Genomic DNA, 19,321 nt, shown 5'->3' with positions numbered 1-19,321 from the left:
ACTTTCCACCTTCAGGGGTTCTATTTCCATAGGTCGGTCTACAGGCTTGTCTCTGAGGCGGAGTCACTAGGCTGATTTCCGGAGCTTCATCCCTTAGGCAACGTTAACTCCCGGCACTTTCGTGACTCTACGCGGCCGTAACGACGTCTACAACTCTTCCTTATTTAGTGTTGCTATGCTACATTGTCAACTTCAAACTATGCTGTGGAGCAGTCACGGCAACACCACCCATTTGCTTTACCTTCACTCAGCCCTCGTCGAGAAGGGTCCGTTGAGCCCCGTCACTCAGGCAACAACGAGCAGTGTCGTGCGCAGCTTGGCCTCCGAGACCGAACGGCGCGCACCCAAACTCGAAGGCCAAGTGTATACCGCTTAGCCTCCGAGATAAGATGCCCTAACGCAATCTTACGGGCACGTCGCGCATGACTGGTTTTCTGCCACGTGGTGGCGCGCGCAGAGGATTTTTGCTGAGATGTTGATTACTCAATAGATTCAAAATCTAATAAACTTAACTGGGATAATAGTACTAGAGAAATACTTCCAGTTATAAGAGTTTTTTGACTCATCATATTTAAATGGGTTACTCAGTAGAAGAGAAATAGATTCAACCTTAGTGGAATAGTTCGGATTGAATTTATTTTTCTTATATTATTGAAAATTATTGATCGACTTAAGCAAAATTTATAACTTAGTTTCGCCCGAGGGTGCCTGCGGTGATGAAAGTGAGTAATGCGTGGCGGGGCAGTTGACAAATTAACACCAGTACCTAGGAGTGGTGGTTTTCTACTTTTTTCTTTCTACCCACTGCGAACAGTACCCGATATCGCTTTTTCAGGCAGTGTTGGTAGTGCGTCACATTTTCTTACAAATTTCATCTCACTATGGCCGCGTAGCGCTGTGTAGGCTAGAGCTCGCGGGCCGGTACCAGCTCATCGAGGGTCGAGCTCCCAATGCTCTTTAAAATTAACAACCGTTCGTAACTAGTGTGCGCCTCGGCTATCATTTAGTGGATTATGACACTTTTATCTGTGCGCACTGGTGAATATTGTTGGACAGTTAGCGGGTCATGACGCCCAGGCAGGGCTACCTTACATTAATTAACAGAAAGTAAACTGACAAATATGTAATGTTTATATAGAATCATATGCAGTAGCTTTACTGAAGTGCTTATGAACTGTGTTTATTTTATCGGCTATCCAAGAACTGCTGTAGTAAAATTTTCATAGACAATTCATAAATGCATAGCCTAAGATGTCTATAGATAATCTGCATAAACTAAGAGGGCATAATTGTTCTTCAATTGGTGTACATCGACAGTTGGCAGCCTATCGGTTTGTTACCCTACGAGCTTTATAAACATTTCTCGAAGATGTCTCTCACGCATGTATATTTGCGGTGGTAAATCTACAGAAAGGCAAAACAATTCAAAAAATATTTATGCATGTTCTAAAGACTCTAAATATGACGTTGTACAAAAAAAAAAGACAACCCGCCAAAATGCTAAGCAGTGTCATCTTATAACTGCTACCTTTGACCTTAACCGCTGCTTGAGTGTCCAGTGAAGCACTTCTCGCGGACGATGACGAATTGCGCATAACTCTGGACATGCGACATTGTGAAGCCTGCCCCTCATCAGCTGGCGTAAAATCGAGCTTCTATAACGTTACACAGCCTTTCTCAGTCTGCAAATTCCGAACTCATTAAAATAAACATGCCCACACTAATGTAGAGCAGTCGTTATATATAAAAAATGAAAAGAACTCACCAGTCATGACTATACACTTCGAATCCGCCGCAGGTTTCACCAGTTATAACCTCAATGTCATGTTTATATGTCATTGTGCTGTTGTCCTAACTACCCGTATATTTTTTTTTGTCTAAACTTGCCTTCTAAGAGGGCCGCTGACAACTTTAGGAAAGAACGCTGACCTATGCGAACAAAATTAATACGAGGCAAGAGAGTGTTTAGACCAAACTTTTGGGCTAGCTTTTTTTCTATGCATCTCCATTTCCAACTGCTGTTTGTAAATGTTTTCAGCCGATAGATACCACAAGCAACATTGTTCTCGCATCTCAAGATATATATATGAAAATGCAGAAGTCATGCCAATGCTTATGGGTGCGAATCGTTATGATTTTTTTCTCTCTCTCTTTGTCAATGACAAAGTATGAGAACCCAGTAGGCGCCTGTTCACAAACGTGATTGTTTTCATTACAAAAGTGTCATGAACTAATAAAGATGATTTATATTTCGCCACAAACTTTGTTCTTTTATCGGTGCAACCGTTCTCCTTGGTGCCAATACGCGCGACAAATCTAGACCTGTGTCGGCAAATTGTTCTTACGATTTAACTGTTCGAGTGAGTAGAAACCAACTGCTACGTTGTACAAATAATTGGCGAAGGTGGCAGATGGTTCAATGGCAGATATCTCTTACGAACGAAAAGCTTTCTGAATTCGGTCCTTGGTGTCTAGCGAGTGACACGGTCAACGATCGAGTCAAACAGACTCGAAGGCACAGTGAATACGCGTAAAAGATGATTATTGCAAGTATTTGACGGATAAGCAAGGCGTAATACATAGTACCATAATAGCGGGAACAAAAGTAAAGTGGATTACGGGGTTTCACATCCCGAAGCCTGCACACCGGGTTATGAGGTACGACATAGGGGAGGGCCTCGAAATAATTTGCCCCCCCTAAATCATCCCCTGCCGGTTATTTGGAGACCAAAACAACTCAGTGAGCGTAGCTACTATGGATGGGCACAGGGTGAAGCTACGATGAATGTCATACTGTACTCAATGAACCGCTTGATGAGATGCAAACAGGTTGATATGATTATGATCCACTGCCAATTGTTTCATTGTCATCAACGTTCTTAGAGATCGCAAAATTTCTTTCCGTGATGCCGTTTCTCAAGAAACGTTATTATAGTATTCCGCCATCGTTAACTGAATGTAGGATTGTCATTAGCCTGTAAAAGTGAAGTCAACAGGGGAGAACACTTGTTTTCTTGAGAACCGGTTGGCAATTACTCTAACATGGTGCCCGTGTATATACCGCGAGGAGTACATACAGGAAAACTACTCTGGAAGTTTGCCAAGTTCTAAAAATGAGAACTAGCCACACGATTTCAGAAACTAGTTACGAAAGTAGCCAGTTGAGTGCAGGTTCCAAAGAAAATTTACAGAATATAGCCAAACAGGTGCCATGGAAAATTGCGTAAGAAAAACAATACGATGGCAAAGTCTGAAAATGCCCCTTTGGAACGCTTCCATTCAGCGCCGCTTGAATTAGATTAAAAATGTTTCTTGCGACACGGGGTACGCTTTCTTTGTGCAACTGACAAAACCTATTCAAGAGAAACCCTCTTAGATTAGAGCTTGTAGGACGTGAGAGTTTGTTACTAGTTAGAAAATTAGAAAGTGAACACGTTAGTTCTAAGCACAACGATTACAACTACCGCTCGACGTGGTCGCTAACAAAACTAAGTAATCGATGACAGATGAAAATACCGTTCAGTGCCTACAAAAATTTCTAGAATTGTGCACACAACAATCTCCTTCCTACAAGTGCTCAGGTAAGTGTAGTTTCGCTAGCTTTAGCAATCATTTCTCGAGGGTTAAAAGAATTGTGGATAGATAATATTATCTTATAAGATTGTTTTAAAGCACCAGAACGCATTGACAAATGACTAGGGAAACAATTTTAATTGTGGACACGACAACCAGGCCGTTGCTAGTGTTCAATTAGAGATGCAGGCGTTTAGCAATAATTTCCGAAGAGATAAGAAATCCAGAATGGGCAATGTTCCTGAGTCTCCATCCCAAACTTAATCCTCAATAAGGTGGAAGTTGCATCGTTCATTTTAAACAAGCAAGTACGGTGATGATGGTCGTCGCACGTTATTTATGCTATTAGAGGCATTGTACAGGGAAGTATGCAATTCGAGAATTGTAGTTTACCTCCTTTATTTCAATTTTTTTAATGAAAGAATGTTGCTTTTAAATGTAGGCAAAATGCAACAGAGTAGCCGACCCTAAACATTTTCCACCACGAGCCTTCAGAAGTAGCCAATTTCGTGGGAAGAACCCAAGAATGACGACGCTGCTACTCTGACACCACTAGCGAAGACATCTAGCGGCGGTTTGCACAGCCAACTAAATCGATGTGCCCTAGAACATCCACAGATGGCGCTGTAATCCTACAGTACTATATTTCCAGCACAGCATTACAATTCCGCAATATGCATATATAGGTTTCAGTGAAAAAAGAAAAGATCAGAAGAATAGTTAGAATGCTAGACTGCCACAGGTGTAGTAAAACCTGACTAGATCAAGCAGGCTAGATTCTTTGTCGGCGAAGTCCTGTTTCAAAAGCGCCGCGAAATGCCATCATCATCATCGAGAATAAAAGTGACCTTGCCCTTCCACAGATGGCGTTGTAACCCTGCTAAGAGTAGAAAACTTGCATTAACAGCGGGAATAGCGTTGGCAGGAAACTATAACAAGACTAAACAGTGTCGCCGCAGTTAATGTATAACTGGCAATAATGTACACCAAGTCGGCTTGTAAATGGCGTTTTCTTTAAGGAACCACATATTTTTACCGACGGCGTTTAATGATGCTGTGCTGAAGACGAAGCGCAAATTCTGTGGGAATAGGCTATGACGTTATGGCTTACGGTACTGACAGAGAGAAGTCCGAATCCACGACAATCAATAAATGAGGAGAAACAGGCCTTCAATATTCCAGGCGCAAAGTAATCACTAAAGATCTGGTAGGCCACATCGACGTGAACAATGACTATGGCGAAAAAGTTGTAGTTGTCACTTTTGCTTTTCGTTTTGAGTTCGCAGACTTAGCATAAGTGTAAATTCTAACTTAGAGACGACAACGTTCATTCCTAATGTAAATTAAATCTCGCACAAACGTTAAGGTGTTCGCTCAATAGACGTAGCCAAAGCAGCACTGGTATCGCAGAGTCATGTATGAATCTCTGAGGCCGAGCGACACTCCCCCTTGCCCTTTTTCCGTTGCTTCCACTCCTTCATAACTGGTGGCCTCAAAGATTTTCTTCACGCGGACGCGTTCTCTGATGATTTCGGAGGCATCAGCGGAGCGAAGCCAGTTCAATCAGCAGATGGTAGATGGCGCGGACTTACCGTGTTCGTTGCATCGCCGTTTTGCTTCGGACAGTTACGTGACGTAGGTTCTTTCTTTCGTTCTATATTATACATGTCATCGGTTTGTTTCACTTTATTTTGTAATAATTGCATAACTTCTACATGAAATGAATATACATCGCAGAAAGGCAATCTTGTGGAGCATACAGGGGCCAGGGCCGTATTTTGTAAAAACCCACTTCATTTCTGGTCATTTCTTGTCACCCGTGGCGTTGAATTGCCTAAATTGGTGATAATGGTAGCGTAACATCGTGCATGCCAACAAACACGGGTGAAAATAATGTAGAAATAAAAGAAACGAAGTGCTATTAAATACGGCTCCAGGTAAAATAGCTGCACAAGTAAGAATGAATAACATGTCATACCACCGTAACCGCGTCATCAAGCACTTCAACACGTCTCAGATATTGACATCCTGATCTACGTAAAGAGCTCGCAGCTGCCTAACTAGACAAAAAGAAAGAAAAGGGTGAAAAAGAAAGATAACATCGCGTCCTTCAGCTGGGAACTGCACTTACAAGAATAACATAGTGAGCCGTAATTTTTCACGTTATCTTTTCTAGGTCAGCAACTTACCAATGCTGCTTCGTACAGAATCGTAGGCCGACCTTATCACAACGAATGATTGAAAAAAAAAAATCATTATCTTTTTTTCGTGTAGCCTATGATAAGATTTAAACAGCAAGAAATTCTACAGAATACCAGAATGAACAAAGCAACCTTTTAAATTTGTACAGGTTATATCTCTGATTTCACAAGCAGTCATGCTCACTGTTAACAGTCAAATCCGAACAAAAAAAAAGTTCAACCAGAAACCGACAATCAGGGCATAATTAAAAATAGAAGTAATCAGGCGTCAGCACGGTCAGTCGTGTAATCAGCGTTTTATTTCAGCACTCTCGTATCAAACATATTCGCCTAAAACAGCTTAGTTGAACAAAGGTGTATTTCCCTAAGTGGTAAGAAACTTGAGCCATTGTACGCGTGACAAAGAAGTCCAGTGAAGAGCCGCAAGAAAGATAGGCTTCTTTTTTTTTTCTTCCTAAGTAGTAGTGCGGCAACTTCGTGTATATCAGAAGACTGAACACCAAAATACCTGGGCTATGTAGTGCTTTCAAACAGAACGTGAAATGATCACAATGCTTGAGCCCATAAACACAAGTACAAGATAAAAGAAAAAAAAAAGAAGAAGAAGGAGATGCAAGTCCGAACAGTGCTATTCCAGTAACCTGCTAAACATTGGATGAAATGAACAGCCTAACATGTCAATAAGCGACGCTTATTAGGTTCTCAACTTCGACTTCATTCGCATATTGTTTCCTTCCGGGACTTCTTGACTGCAGGTGGGAAAGAAAACCCGACGCGGCATTTGTTTTGCGAGCCGGCAATGGCAATCGCTGTCTATTCACACTGCCTTCAACAACTTGCTGACGATGCCCAATGCCCTAGTTGGCTCTTAAAGTATGCATTAACAAAGAACGTCCTGCTATATGCACTCGCCTATGCCTACGCTGGCGGAGGAGACAGTATGCGTGCGCCCGAGTTTTTCAGGCCTGCAGTCAAACGCAGCATCTCATCTCAACACTGGACCGGCCTGGAATAAGCGGTCAACGAACAATCGTCCATTGCTGACATGGCGCAATACTTTTTTTTTTTTTGTTCGATTGGCAACAACTGGAGGAAACGTAGCCTTTAAATGCCTGCACTGACGTCTCGCTCTCCTAAAGAGTAGAGGCGTGAGTAACGACGCTCAAGAAACACGCTAATCAAGCACCGACACATTATCTTGTGCTGTGGGTAACAGTGCTAAAAAGACTAGGTTATATAATTTGTTTCTCTTTTCAAATGGTCATCTGGTATGTGTCAACTGATGTTCGCAAAGAGTTACTCTAAAGCCAGAGGGAGAGAGAGATAAGACTCACTGAAGTGCGTGCTGAGATCATAACGACAGAATTCAACGAGTTCGAGCTTTTGACACCACAATGACGTGGAACGTAATGGCAATAAACGGTATCCAGTGCTGTGTGCGGAAGTATACCATTAAACAGTGAGAACGGCGTAAGAGTTCATTGTTAAGGTGAACATTAGGTGTGAGGGGAAACCCCGATAGAAACACCCCGAAACTTCTTAAGTACTTTATAATAAACAACGGTCTTATTGCCATCAAGAAGTATTTATGAACCGTAAATAAGGTAGCTACGACAAAAATGAACCAACGAGCACAATCATATCGTTGAAGAAGTAGTAGAAGGCCTGAGCGCACATTAACAGCATATATGGGGAGAAAATTTCACTTCCCCGCTGTTCTGAATGAACTAGGGCTTTTACAACTGCAGCACCATTTCTGTGAGTGGCTTGTATTTTATAAGTTGAAAGTGAAGATGACGATACAGACTAACAAACTGAGACACTTCGGTAATGAAAGAACGTCACGAGCATTTCACGTATAACACAGAAAAAAGTAACTCAGTGTGACAAGAAGAGCAAATAGGCTCCGATGACAGCAAATATGCGTGAAACAACAAAACGTGACAGCATAACACAGACACGTGTCCCGCATTCCGAAAACCTGTTTTAAACCCGGAAGCACCCGAGAAACGCTCTTGTCTACTATTCAAATCCTACGTACATGGTATTCGGCCAACAGTCACGCCATCATAACACTGAAGAAAACCTCTCAGACAAACGGGGACATTGTCCTCACCTCGGCTCGTTTATAACAGAGAAGACAGAAGAGCCACTGAAAGAGGAGGAAACAGAGTGAACCGGAACGTATACACTGCGCGTAACAATTCACCACGGAACAGGAAACGGCTTTGGCTGCGCAACAGTCTTGTCGAGAAACGTGTTTCCCAGGCGCTCCGCTTCCTACGACGGAAGGGAGCGCGATGCTACACAAGACGAGAACAAAAACAAACAAAAAAACAACATTGCACCCCAATGAAAGACACACACTCGTCATAGGGCTGTTGTTGGGTGAACAGTACATCGTCAAAGACGTGGCATGGCTAAGTTCACTATGTGGAACGTAACTGCAGCAGCTCCACCGTGGTTACAAAGCGCTAACGGGAGGACGAGTTTCTCTACTCGATTACTCAAGTGCAGAACTGCGTAGCAAATTGTGCTCTTTCTCTCTCTCGATTTCTCCATCTCTCCCTCCATCATTGTTTCCCTCTTCATCCTTTCCCCTCCTCTGTTTGTACGAGTCAGAATACAGATGGAACCAGCGAAGCAACCGGTGCGACTAGACGGGGCACAAATCTGAGCAAATACTTCTGTCGCGGAGAGCGCCGCCCCACGTAGGGGGCGCCACTCACGGTCACGATATTCGGGAAGAAAGGGTGTCTAAGTGCTCGCGAGAGAGAGAGAAAAAAGAGTTTGGGACGGGTGTGCCGACGAGGAGAGACGAGGCGGAGGTCGAGGAGGGGTCCGCGGCACAAGCACATACACGAGACAGAAAGCTGCGAGCGACGGGTGCGAGGTGGCGGGAAGCTCGCTGGCTTCGAGATTATCTCACATCACGACGAACCACGTCCGCGTGTGGCGTCGCATTTCTACAGGGCGGCTAGACCGCGCAAGCACGCGACTCGGCACAAGACAGGGAGCGCTAAGCGTCTATGGGGCCGTGGTCAGCCGTTCTAAGCAATGCTCTCTGCGTTTCGGATAAAAGATGCCTTTCTTTAAAGAAAGAAAGACTATAACAGAAAGCTAAGAAGGAAGAGGCGCCGTTTTGGGGGACTGAGGCGCACCTCCCGACAGCGTGGCGCCGGACGTGGGGAGGGCGCCCTCTGGTGGTGCGGCTGGCCGGGCGACGACGCCAGGGGGCAGCGCCGCACGGCTTTGGAAAGTTTGGACCGGGCTCGCTGGAAGACGCAAGGACACAACGGCGGGAGAGGTTCTAAAGAGTGCGTCTCATGCACATCGGTGTGTAGTGGAATCTCTATGTACATCGGATGTCTCTTGCGCCCCGTGTGGCCGTCATGCCTAGAGAGAATTCGCCATGCACTTTGTCATGCACTTATAAAAAGGAGCACTAGGCCTAACACAGTAATGTTTGTGATTATATACACGAAGTTTGTAAGCACTTATGTACATAGAATGGGAATTAGAGAGAATCGGCTGTTTCCGCTGTGTTGGTGTGTATGTGTCTCCCTGCTTATGTGTGTGTTTGTGTATGTATATATGTATATATATATATAATATATTTATATCCTCTCTGTTTCTCTGTGGGTACTTGTCTTGCCTCAGATGGTGGCGCCTCCGAGTGAGGCGACGGGATTGACTCTCTGAAAACGTCGGTAAAACTGCGTTACGCATACTGTACTGCTGGCTGGCCTGAACTGAGCTACGCGGGGGTAAATAGTACGGGGGAGAAAAAAGAAAAAAAATAGGTCTGCAAGACTCGAGGCGGTGTACGACAGCCCAGCGAGATCGCACGCGTGTGCGTCAAGCTGATCGAGGGTCCTGCTCTACCGTGGCGTCCACCCGAACGCGCACACCGCAGCAACGTACGACGCCTCGTTCAGCGCGACGCGCCACGGATTGATGCGCGAGGACCTGACGCGGGGACGCTCCTAAAAATGGCGAGAGACCTGCTACAGGTTTACATAAGCAGGAGCGCGCGACAGATACCCGAGACCAAAACCTGTCGGCGAGGTCGCAGGTTGGCGAGCCGAAGGACACCGCCTCCAGACCTGCAGACGCGCTCCGTGTGAATTTGCCGGAGCGAAACTCCTACAGCTGGGCGCTTCTTTGATTCCACAACCTGCCGTTACAGAGGCAGGAGTGCTCGACGCGGTAACGCGCCTGTTGCGCACATAAATGTGCAAGGGGCGGTGGGGGGGGTGATGTGGGTGCGGCGCAATGCGTTTCGCGATATCGCGACTCGAGTTTTTTTTTTTTTTGCGTCACTGCCCGCAGCGCCTCGATCCAAAGAAGAAGAGAAAAAACAACAACCAAAAAGAAGATGACAACTCTGAAAACGTAAGACCGCCGAGCGAAAGGAGCGTGCCCCGAAATGTGGCACTCGGTATAGTATAGCAAGTGCGACGTTCCGTCGCCAACTAAGTCGACGAAAATTCGAACGGAAGCTCTCGGTGCGGCATTCGAAAACTCGGCCCTGTACGCGTTGGGAAGGAAATCCGTCGTCATCATCGACAACCACCCACGTGACGTTCCTGTATAACGCAACACGCGTTTGAAAAGAAAAAAAAAAAGATGAATGTAATCGCAAACGTTTTGGGGGAGCTCAGTAGAGACGTAAGCACACGTTCGTCGTTTTCGCGTTTTTTTTTATTTGTTTCTTTGCGTGATGGTGGTCGCATACCCGAACTCGAGGGAAGAAGGGACACGCTTTCGCCAAGGCCAGTACAGCGGAAGTGTTTTGTTGTTTGCAGACTACCCATGACGTCGTTCAGCGCAGGCATGCGCAAGTGGCAACGCTTGTTCACAGAAAGTGAGTTTCGGGTTTTTCCGTAGAAATTCAATAGACTTCATTTGCCGGAACGCACTCCATCGATGCCTCGAAGCCACGTAATAACACGGCTAACTCACCTTATGTCGGATTAGATTGTGCGGAAATAGATGAGATGGAAACGTTGACGTCGCTGGCGTTTCTTGGTCGTTTGAGCAATGAACCAGTGACCCCGTTAGCTGGTGTCGGCAAAGGTGTAAAAGACGCGACTTCACTCCTCATCCACCGTACATTGCATGGCCTCAGTCCCAGAGAGTCAGCTGTTTATGCAGTGCACAACTCGCTGCTTGAACACTTGCTTTTGCGGCCGTGTCTGTGCAGCTTGGTACCCGGGAGTTCCGCACTACCACCTCTTTGTCGCGGCTTCTGAGTCTTCCCATTTCTCTCAGTCGTCATATTATTATATTTTTTGGGGGGCGGGGGGGGGGGGGGTATGGGTGCTTACTTCCGTTTGTGATTTCTTTTACGGAGAAAAAAAGAAAGAAAGAGCGAGAAAGGTGGAGCGGAAAGAGTTTCCCGGCCGGGGTAAGCGAGAGAGAGCGTAGTTGGCATGCACACGTTTAACAGATACTCGTGTCTACGTAAACATTCGCGAAAAATAATTCAGGTACATTGCGCTGGCATATCAGAGGATATCTATATCTATTACATTGGAGTTCATAAAAGGGCGCCAGAGTTTAATAAGCAACAATAGTCTGGCCCGTGGAGAAGAGTTCGCCTTTAAGGAAACATAAAACGGAAATAACTCAATCCAAAACAACTTAAGTTGTTTCGTTACACAGGCTGCTCTTACACCTTACTAGCTGGTCGATTCGATTTGATGCACCACCCTGTCCAACCAAACGAGTATTGCTGGCCTTCGCTTTAAGATGAAAATACAAACATGAAATGAAAGATAAAAAAGCATGGTGAATTGTTTTGCCGCAATTTTTTTTAATGCAACGTTTCATGTATTGACTTGTCTAAAAAAAGAAAAAAAAAAGAAAGCCTAGAAATGTGAGCCCCTGCACGAATCGGTCACGTGCATACCTGGTCTCCAAAGCTGATAGTTGTGATTAGTGGAGGTACGAATAAAGCAAGATATGCGGAAATTTAAACACACGTGAATTCACTGCGTCACTCGATGCCTGCCAGAGTTAATGTAAATATTAGATGCATTAAATTCAGCTGCCTAAAAATAAGTTACTGTTTCGCTTTCTCGGGTCCAACCCACAATTATTTTTCTCAGTGAATAAATAATCTGTCGTGGTCGATGCAAGGATTTGGGCTCACTAACGAACAGTTTAGTTTAGATGGTTTCGCCACGTTTTCGACAAAGCGTATTAACCGTAGAGACAATTCATTGTGATTTTATTATTAACACGAGTACTGAGAACACAACTCGGATTCTTAGCATGAATTGAGCCGGATAAATCTCCAGGAAATCTAGTACTGTGCGGGAGCGAAGCTTTATAATAGTTGGCACAGTTCCCGGGCATTCAGTGAAGTACCAAATTGGTCATGATAAGAGAGCAGCAACCGAAAGCACGCGTTATCAAACTTTCTCAATGAAAAAAACAAAAAAAATAAGATCACTCAAGAAAGCACATCTACCGAGGGATCGCACTATAGGGATATTCACACACGCCGTCGTAGGCTGACGCGCTGTGCTTACTTTTTTTTCTTTGTCTCCTCTGAAGTTACAACATGACACTGTCGTCAGAAACCATCATTTCATGAACAAGACGTACACAGAAATTTATCAGTCATTCGCACACTCACACGCCTAACAATGGGGGAGAGAGACTCGCACTCATGACAAAGCGAACCCGGTGACACCGAGGCGACCTCCATACGAGTGCTCGAAACAGCACAGCTTTCAGTTACACGTGGTACGGGCGGAGGACAGACGTTATACACGACCTTGGATCATTTATATATGGACAGGGACACCGCGCGAGCCGGCAAACACCAAGAGATAAATCTCGCTACAGCGAACGTTCCGAGCGGTCAAAAATACGTTGAAGTGAAAACCAAGGGCAAGAGAATTCGTTGGAAAGCAGGTTTCGTACAATATCGTTGCAACGATAACATGTACTATACGTTTAGACCAATCAACTTGCAGATAGAAGTGTTTTTCAGCTTGTGCGAATCCAAGGTGACGTTTAGACAGCATGAAGAACGACGGTCTTTAGTAAAGTGTTACTGTATACGACGGTACGGTCCTTGAAACATGATCCAGCCGTTGCCTTAGTTTTCTTTCTCATCCGGAACCCGGGTTTAGTATGCTTCTAAGCATGCGAGTGAGTGTTTTAGCTTACCGCTAGCAAAATCTGAGCATTTATTCTCAATGTAGATTGCTTTCAGACCAACTGCTTGCATTTGAATAAAATAACTATTACTGGGATATCATTAGCCTCTGTCCAGAATTACCTGCGATTGATAAAGGTGGAAACGTGGCCATAAGGCTCTAGTTTGCAACAAGGAGTGCAGTATTGGAGATGTAGAAAAGAAATTCACGTATCTAGGCTGACTAACGAGACAGTTGGCCAGAGAGATGTTGCCTGCTGTAATTCGCTGCAAGAGGAGCCGAACGTAGTCGTATACAAACACCTTAAACTCCTACTCAGCACTGTGACGTTTCTCCGATGTTTTATGTACAAGATGACTAATTTCTTTTGCTCGAACATAGAGTGCTTAAAAGTTCTCATCTGCGGAAACTAGCGTGCAGAAATTAACGAGGAATTTCGACGACCTTGGTGCCCAGTTGAACGCTTAATTATTTTTTCAGGAATGAATATTCTAAACCTGAGCTTATCTTTGGCTTTACCTGCCAAGCCAACACCGCATCGTCCTTCTATGGTATAGAATAAATCCAGCATTATCAGCACCAATTGCAGGCTGAAATCCGCATGCGCAACTAACAAAACTATCATCCTGCAGCGCGCAGGATGCAAGATGAAGTCACTAGAGACTTGGAAAGTCTCTCCGCCGATACGTGTATATATATATTGCGCCTTGTAAAAAGATAAACGAAAAAGTATGAACTGGAGGTTATTAACCGGTTCCTTGTCTTTCCTGGTGCAGGCACACTACCGACGGACCTGTACAAAATAGCATCGCGTTGGCCCAAAGTAAGGTAACGGACTATAGCGCTCACGCAGCGACAAACAGGGTGTCATGTGCCATTTCACTTCCACCACAAACACGACATCGACGATTATCACCGAGGGTACAGCTCCGAGCGGCGGCAGCACGAGAATGTGCGTCGGCCGGCTTCCGCAACAAGCAACGAACGCGCCGCAGCCACGCGCGGTACCCGCCTCGGGTGAGGGGCGGTTTCCCGAAACAGCGAAGCCGGCTCAGTCGAACAGGTCACATTGAGTACGCAAATGGCCCGTCAGTGAGGCATCATTCTTGTGTAAAACACCACTACACGAGAGAGAGAGAGAGACGTGCTCTCTCGCTAAAAGGACGGCATCTACTCCTACGACCCGCGCGGAGGTGCGACGATACGCTGTGGCAGCCGGGAGGGGGCGCTTCCTGGACTTCGCGTCGCGAAGTCAGTGAGGAGAACCGAAATTTGGGCGAGGTGGTTCGTGTTCGCGGTTGGTGACAGTAAAGAAAAAAAAAGAAAAAGAAAATGAGGCCGTAGAAAAGCCGACGACAGACTGAGCGCCACCTCTGTCATCCTTCTTTCGTGGTTATCGCCTGAATATCTAGGGACGCGTTTCTTGCGCAGTCGCCAACCACAAATTCTCATTCTTTTCTTTTCTTTCCGTTACACTTCAGTGTTTATTTTATTTTTTTTGGAGTTGTACAACTGATTTCTTCTTAGTCATATCGAGAGGTTTCGGCAGAGGGTGCTATTCAAATTTTTGACGTGTGGAATTGAATCGGGTTTGCATTTTAAGCCAATCAGACAGGGCGCAGAAGCTCCGCCAGCCAATCAGAGCTGAAAAAAAATGGGGAGTTTACATTATATGGCGGACCTTGGCACTGACCAGAATAGCACTCAGAAGCGTACGGGGAAAGAGAATATAACGCAAGTGTGATGAGCAATCCCAAAGATCGTCTCGAATCACGGCCAATGGTGCCAAGGAGAGCGCCACATTACGTTACCTGCACGACTCAGAGTGGTCTCGTACAGCGCTCCACACTATAGCGTCTATGCTCACGCACCCCCATGTGCTTCGCTGGCACATATTTTTTCTTCTTCATTCCTGCCATCCTGAAACTAAAGAGGGAGCAACGTCGGACACGAATTAAACGAGAACCGCTTCATTCGAGAAGGGACGACAAATGATGGCGCGTTTTTCTTAATGAATTAGACACCTGCTCAAAAAGGACACAAGGAACGAGGGGGTTCACAACCGACGCACAAGAATATACACACTCGATGTTGAATCGCGTATAGGCATATAATGTTTATTGTTTTTTTTTTTTCTGAACGCACGAAGCCGTCTTTTCTGCAAGATCGCCTTCCTTTTTTTTATTACCCGTGATGGGTTCCGAACAGTGGCGTGAAAGCATTGACTACGACATTACTTTACAACAATGATGAAGAAGGGGTAACGAGATGAAAAGTACGTGGGATGCCTGCGGTATAGTAACACGTGCGGTGGGGGGGGGGGGGGATTTGAGGAGGAGGCGCAGCAAGTTACATACGCGAGTAAATCAAAACAGAGAGCTAGAGGTGGACGCCGTGGTAACAACCTCAGCACAAGGAACTGCCTTGCAGCTGACGATGTCAACAGAGAAGAACGTTCAGGTGGTGCAACAGACACGGTGTAGTTTAGGGACTTTCGGCCATGCAGTATGTGATATTTTTCTCGAGTAGTGAGAGAAGGATGTCTTTTCTCTGTACATTCTAGACATGACTGTTCTTCGTTCTCTGCTGCCGTTTGCTTTCTGTGGGCAAGGTTTCAACGATCCAATAGAAATTGGGCAAGCTAGTAATCCACTATTCCCACTTAAGTATCGTTCGATTCTTTCAAGATAGTGGACCATGAACAAGCGTTGTCATTCGCGCTTCGCGGGCACTCGACGTCATGGAAAAGTCCTCTGCTTCATTCCAGTACAGTGTTGACGCGCGGCTTCACGCTCGAAACGTGAACACGGAATCACATCGTACACGGGAATTCGGACTCTCCCTCCAATTCTGGCCATTGTTAACCAATCAGCGTGTAGCGGTCCGTCTTGATTTCCTTTTTTTTTTCAGTTTACTGGCTCATTTTTTCCTGTTGCGTGTTTAGTTTCGGGGACAATAGTCTGCTCGCGTGCAGCGAGTAATGCGATCGCTATTGCTATGCGGTCGCTTATTTAGGATTCGACTCATGAGTGTACTTTTCTTCTGTCTGTCTTTCCCTTTTTTTTCTTCCTCGGTTTCGAAGAAAACAAACTCCCCAATTGTAAACCAGATGCGATAAAAAAATAAGAAACAGAAAGTAGTAAGCGGAGTATGACACGTGTCTGCCTTTCCTGGCTATACTCTCGACAACGGTGCTTTGGCCGTAGAGCCAGCATTGGCAAAGCGCACCTCGAAGTCGTGCAGACACCACGCGGAAGCCGAGGATAAGGCAGTGCACGCAGTGAACTAAAAGAGAGAACAGTCAAACAAAGGCGATTTTGGTGGGCCCAGCCAGCGCCGCTTAGGCGCACGAGCACCGCTGCGCGTAGCCGTCGTGACGCAACTCTCGTGGACGGACAATGTTACGGTCATTACCCTCACAACACGTGGCGCCCAGTGCCGAAATATCTGTTTCGACATTGTGGGGCAATATTCATTCAGAACCTAAAGTTGGATTGTGGCTGGCGCTTTTACTCGAAGCATCGTCGTGGACGAGCGAGTAAGTCGCTATAAGCTCATGGGCAATAATGATTGTTGTCTGGGCTTCAGACACAGCGTACTGTATAATACGCCTAACCTGCCGGGTGCGTAAAGCTTCTTTTTTTTTTTTCCTTCTATTATCTTTCATTTTTTTTTCGTCCACCAAAGTAGCTTCTAGGCGCGAGAGACCACTCGAAGCACAGTCGAGCGCGCTCGTCCCAGCGCGAGTCAGAGCACGTCGTCGAGAAAACAGACGACGTCTATGACGCCCACCGGCGAGAGTGACGTCACGTGCAAAAGAAAGTGAGGCTGCACTACTCAAGACAGAGAGAGACGCGCTGGGCCTGCGCCTCTGCCGCGCTGGCTGGGCTCCCCGGGGGCCCGAAGCCTTCGGAATCGCCACACGGGTGGGGTGGTGGCCGAATTTTGTTAACCGTTTTGGTGCTGTTTTTAGCTTCATATACTGCGACGTTTCGCGGCTGGTTGGTGATCCGGGGGGCCATGTTTGCTGCTGCTGCCACTTCTCCCACACTTCGCAGAAGAGGGGAGGAGCAGGACGAGCGGCGACCTATTTTCTCTCTCGGATGAGGAGAACCGTGCGCGCGCACGCGCATGATCACCGCCGACGGCAGCGCCGTGCAGCGGGCGAGGCGCGCACTAGTCGTCGCCGACGTCGTCCGGCAGAACGTCGCTGATGTGCAGGTAAATGATCCAGTACATGAGGTTGAAACAGACGAAGCAAACGGGGAACACCACTCGGGAGTACTTGTCGATATCGGAAGGGCTGACGCCAAATAATTTGTTGGGGTTCTTGCAAAACGCTGCCTCGATGTCCGGCGCGCCGTTGACGGTGTTCTCCAGAGTCGAGGATTTGCTGAATCCTTTGGGGTCAACCATTTTGAGACGTACTTCCTACGGGGCGGACCCAGATTTGAAAGGAAAGGTGAGGGATGTTTGAACGCAAGGGAGCAACCGGGGTTAGGGTCAGAAAGCAGCAAGAAGGCGGATGAAATAATAACAACAATTTCAACAAAAGTTGTGTGTGGATAAGAGAACGGATCAAATGAAAGTCAACGAAGAGAAACAAATACAATTTGTTGGGAGAAGGGGACAGAGAAAGAAAAAGCGAGAGTAAGAGCATTAGTAAACGGCACCAGTATCACAAAAGCAAGACGGCTAGTCACATCCTCCAACTAGCTTGCTTGGCACACCTGTGTAGACACCATTTCGTATAATGTTTAAAATCATGCATAGGAAACACTTTTTGTCATGTCGCAACAAAGAAAAGTTGCCATTGCTGACTAATTCCTTTAAAAAAATGTCATTGTGACCAATTCTCTGAAATTTCGCCTTCAGGGCAATATATGAGCAACCTTTCTTAAGCAAGTCTATTTGAATTTTACAAAAAGCAAGTGGACTAAGCAGTTTTTTGGAAATTTTTGAAATCTTGACTTTCTATTCGCAATTTAACATTGCGTTTAATTGCAGGAGGGTGTATTACTGTGAGACACTACTGTGAGACAAGAAAAAAGAAAGAAAAACACAGCATAGGACAGTTAGCAGGTCGAATATGGAACAGCACGCCACCAGCACAGCTTCAAACACTTGCAGAGACATGCGACAGCAGTAGCGTGTTTAAGAAGCATGAATGATAAAGCTGCTTGCGCTGCAGTGCGTCCCACTCGGCCGGGAAGAAAGCGGTAGAGCATGTGCCAAGAACACACGCTTAGACGACGACGCAAAAAAATTTGTAAAGACAGCGTGTGGGCTGGATAAGCGCGAAATTGCTAAACCACGTTGGCGGCCGCTAGACAGTTACTGAAACTTCTGCAGCAGTTGTCGCAAGCATTGACAAACCTAGCGACGTTACGACAGACACCTAGTGTATTTTGGCTATAGGCTCACATTTTAGTATACGCAGCGCAAATGAGGAATGTTGCAGAATATGTCGAACACGGAATATTTGGATTTGTTCCCTGTCGTACCACGCAGTCAGAAATGGAAGAGTGCGCTAAGCAATTTAATGAGTATGACATGCGCATTTTACAGACGGATACAAAACATTCTGTAGCAGAGGTGCTGCGAAAGAAAGAAAGACAGAAGAATAATGCGAATATCATCGTAGCCTAAGCCTGTACGTCAAAATCAAAGTGCGCGCTAGACCTTCACATACTCCAGTTAACAATGTAGAATTTGCGCACGATGAACACGCAAAAATGCATCTCTTTTTCGTGCCACCTGCGGCTTTCTTCTCTTTTTCCCAAACAGTATGTCACAGTTTCAAGCTGTGGGCGAAGATTGCGAGGAAAGATGGATTTATTGTTTTCCCACAGCTGCCGTGCTGCAGTAATTTCTGCGAGACGTACTTGTAGTTACTCATAGCATATTCTTTAACGTATTGTAGCATATTCATCAAAATATTTCCTAGACTAGAACTGTTCGTTAGAACAGACGCCAGACAATAGCACGATGATGGACGCATTTATTTCTTAATCCCCTTCTCCCCGCGCAGAGCAGCGAACCGGACCCGAGTCGGTTTGGCTTCTCTACCTTTCCTTCCTTTTTCCTCTCCTCCTCCTCCTTGTTGTGAAAGGAGTAGGCCGGCCAATGGGAGAATGACATGACGGACGAAAAGCTCCATGAATTCGGCTCCTGAAGCGTGCCAGCATATAGAAATTTGTGGCGTGGTTTAACTTCATTGCAGCATTTCATCCCATTTGTTCCTTGTTATCTGTCGACGCGATTTAACCCGACTAGATTGAACACACACTTACAAACGTGTTTGTCGTATCACTCGAAGCGTGTGTGATAGGCGCGCCGCTGTGTCGAATCATAATATTCAGTGTTTGTTGA

At 45.8% G+C, this 19,321-nt stretch overlaps 1 protein-coding gene across 5 annotated transcripts in view; it reads right to left on the bottom strand.

The window, feature by feature from the left end:
• Positions 1 to 5,244: 5,244 nt before the first annotated feature.
• The window catches only part of LOC142579192 (gamma-aminobutyric acid receptor subunit beta-like), a 227,596-nt gene continuing 213,519 nt past the window's right edge, over positions 5,245 to 19,321 (bottom strand). For all 5 annotated transcript variants that reach the window (XM_075689165.1, XM_075689167.1, XM_075689166.1 and 2 more), the window contains one exon: positions 5,245 to 17,380. In XM_075689165.1, the coding sequence (XP_075545280.1) occupies positions 17,126 to 17,380 (255 nt within the window). In that variant the 3' untranslated portion in view covers positions 5,245 to 17,125. The remainder of the gene's footprint in view (positions 17,381 to 19,321) is intronic.

The sequence above is a fragment of the Dermacentor variabilis genome, chromosome 4 (assembly GCF_050947875.1).
Source record: "Dermacentor variabilis isolate Ectoservices chromosome 4, ASM5094787v1, whole genome shotgun sequence".
In the NCBI taxonomy this organism is placed as follows: Eukaryota; Metazoa; Arthropoda; class Arachnida; order Ixodida; family Ixodidae; genus Dermacentor; species Dermacentor variabilis.
Note: the sequence above shows the minus strand (reverse complement) of the source record. Positions and strands in the feature narration are given on the sequence as shown.